Here is a 3,110-nt window from a genome sequence, read left to right on the forward strand (position 1 = left end):
TTCAGACATGACTGCTGCATCTAGCCCCGACCAATTGTCACTTTCCTTCCATGCTCGATCTCGACCTCTTCCAACCCTTCTACTGGAGCCAGTCTCCCGTGATTTTCATGCTCGAGCTCGAGCTCTATAACTTGCATGACTTCGTTCTTGATTTTTCGAACGCTAGTCACATAACACTGTCGGGCCACTGTTTGGTTGCCTCGGACTACCTCGATTCCATTAGTAGTTGGGAATGTCATAGCCAAGTGGAAGGTTGAGACAATAGCTCGAATTCTGTTGAGCAGTGGTCTTCCCAATATGGCATTGTAAGCCATCGACGTACGGACAACTTCAAAGGTGGTGATTTGCATCACCTGTTTACCTTCTGCCCCCAATGTTAAGAGCAACCCAACGATACCTTCCGGGGTGATGACCCCGCCTCCAAATCCTTGGAGGGTTTTTTGACTGGCTTGAGCTGCTCTGATGAGATACCCATTTGAACAAAGGCTTCATGAGACAATACGTTTGCTGCACTTCTGTTATCCACCAGGACTCTCTTGACTTCAAAGTTGGCGATGATGGCCGATATGACTAGAGCATCATCATAAGGAAATGCTATGCCTTCCAAGTCCTCCGTTCCAAAAGTGATGTCCTCTGTACGGTTGAATTCTAGTCTTGAGATGACTGGCGGCTGCCTGACACTGTTTATACCCGCTGCTAGAATCTCCTCTCGAGGCTGTTCCTTCGACAATGATATTGATAGTACCTACAGTTGGTTTCTTGTTTTCCCGATCCTCTGTACCTTTACCTCCATTCTGATTATTCCTCGGGCGCTTGTCATTGCTAATGTAAGAGCCCAAAAATCCCCTTTTTCTAAGAGCTTCAATTTCCTGCTTTAAGGCCAAACAGTCTTCCGTTGTATGTCCGTGATCTCTATGGAAATCACAGTACTTACCCTTGTCACGAGTATCAGGTGGAGACCATAATCTAGGAGGCCACTTTAGTTCCCTCGAGTCCTTGATTTCCATTAGGATGGTGGACCTTGAGGTGTTCAATCGGGTAAAAGATGTTGAGGGTGGGTCCTTTCTTGGCTTGACCCTAGGTGTATCTTGTCTCAAACTGGACTCATGCGGCCTTTTCTGATCCAACCTTCTTGGTGAGGAAACTTCTCTTTTTGGGGCCATGGTTTCTTCCATATTGATGTACTTCTCAGCTCGTGTGAATAGCTCGGTAACTGACTTCGACGGGGTCTTAGGCAAGGACATCTTGAATGCTTCGCACTTAATGGCGTATGTCAGAGCCGAGACTGCAGCAGTGATATGTAGATCGGGGATCTGAAGCCTTTCTTTATTGAACCTGATCATGAAATTGCGCAGTGTTTCATTGGGTCCTTGACGCATCTGCATGAGTGATGCGACTGTCTTTCTGATTCGCTTGTTGCTCGCAAAGAAAACGGAGAACTTATCGGCCAAATCTGAGAAGGAGGCGATAAAGTTTGGTTCCAATGTGGAAAACCAATCTATAGCTGCGTTTGTGAGGGTCTGGGGGAATGCCTTGCACATTACTACATCGGGTGCAAGCTGTAAGTTCATGATATCCGTGTACACATTGAGATGATTGATGGGGTCAGTTGTCCCATCTGCTCCTTTATCCGAGGATACTTGAACCTATCAGGGAGGGGATGCGAGAGGACTTCTGGAGTGAATGGCGTATTGGGGGTGAACCCTGTTGCTGCCCGAGTATTTTGTTGCATACCCACTGCTTCCCTTCTTAGATAATTCTAGCGAGTTCAGTCGAGTCCATTGTAACGGACCTTGAACCTGAAGCCACTTGTGGTGTGCCTGAAGTTCCAACCCCGCCTCATCATGGGCTGTACGACAGACTCGAGCCCGGACGTCTGCCATAAAGCCACCTTCAGGGGTTGGGGTATGCGATCGGTGTGAATTTCTCTTACTTAACAATTGGGTTAATGCAGCCACCTACTAACGAAGTTCCTCAAAAGCTCCGGCGAAAACAACAGTTTGAGGAGGTGCTGGCATCTTCGACGATTCTTCTTAAGGGATATGGCGTTCCTCAGGAGAAGGATTATCTGGGATGAATGAGCTTGCTGGAGGAACACCTGAACGTGTATTGACCATGGCTTTTGGTAGCGTTTCCCACAGACGTCGCCAATGATGCTACCAAAAAATAGCATCTGAAAGATCTCAAACTCGATGATTGAACTCCGAACTTTGATGAACACGAACAGCCTTCGAATACCTACAACAAAGGCAACGAGGTGTGTGCTTGTCGCTCCTCTGATACTTAAGTCAGATAGGAAGTTTAGTGCATGAGGCTATAAACTAGAATAATGAAAAATGTACTTCAAGAATGAGCACGGGTTGCGTATTTATAGGTGTTAATGATGGAGTCCTAGAAGGACTTATCCTTTTCCGTCCCTATCCTCATAGGATAAGGAGTTAGTGTTTTATTCCAAGTGTTTGAACATTGTTTGAGTCAAAGAGGGAGTCTAACAGGGTAAGGATTGTGGCTTAAGTAGAATTAGTGCACTCATAGATTGTTAAGAATTGCGTGGCGTATTGACATACCCCGACCTCAAAAGGCCCAACCTTGATTTGGTAGTTTAGGATGATAACAAGGTCGGGGATACTAGATCGAGTTCGGGATTACAAGATCTGGGGTCATCGGTATGTATTTCAATGACAAAAGAAAAACAATTAATTTATTTCTCTTCACGATATATACCTAGAGAGAGAGAGAGAGACACATTTTTCAAAACAGTTGTGCTAGGTGTACAGCAATACTGTATGCCCATACACTCCTCTCACAATGAGGGGAGTCCACAAATATAATATTCATGTGGGCTCCCTCACATTGTGAGAGGGCTGTACACCATGATGTACAAAAAGTTTTGTTGTTTTCAAAATGCATTGAGTCTAAAGAGAATACAATATATAATTGAAATATCATCAACCATTTAAGAGTTGTGTTCCGCTAAGGATGATAAGTGGGCTCCGCTCTTCCCAAAGGTCGAGTTGTGTCAGCTCATAAATATTATTAATGTTAAATTTATTTTTATTTTTATTTTTGCATTTTTCACTCGTTAGTGATTCGACTCGTACGAGCCACGA

At 44.8% G+C, this 3,110-nt stretch overlaps 1 protein-coding gene across 1 annotated transcript; it reads right to left on the reverse strand.

The window, feature by feature from the left end:
- Positions 1 to 20: 20 nt before the first annotated feature.
- On the reverse strand, positions 21 to 1,571 carry LOC111374911. The gene is made up of 3 exons (XM_022997664.1): positions 746 to 1,571; positions 398 to 633; positions 21 to 353 (listed from the first exon to the last, which is right to left on the reverse strand). The coding sequence occupies exons 1-3, from the start codon at positions 1,569 to 1,571 to the stop codon at positions 21 to 23; spliced, it is 1,395 nt and encodes a 464-aa protein (XP_022853432.1).
- Between the last annotated feature and the right edge of the window lie 1,539 nt (positions 1,572 to 3,110).

Source organism: Olea europaea, unplaced genomic scaffold, assembly GCF_002742605.1.
Source record: "Olea europaea var. sylvestris unplaced genomic scaffold, O_europaea_v1 scaffold13103, whole genome shotgun sequence".
Taxonomy (NCBI): Eukaryota; Viridiplantae; Streptophyta; class Magnoliopsida; order Lamiales; family Oleaceae; genus Olea; species Olea europaea.

Excerpts from the sequence above, each read along its gene's own strand:
- LOC111374911 (XM_022997664.1), bottom strand. The coding sequence starts at position 1,571 with ATGAACTTACAGCTTGCACCCGATGTAGTAATGTGCAAGGCATTCCCC. Across the intron at positions 634-745 it reads AAACAAGAAACCAACTGTAG|AGGACATCACTTTTGGAACG; the intron begins GTACTATCAATA and ends TCAACCGTACAG. Across the intron at positions 354-397 it reads CGGGGTCATCACCCCGGAAG|GTGATGCAAATCACCACCTT; the intron begins GTATCGTTGGGT and ends GAAGGTAAACAG.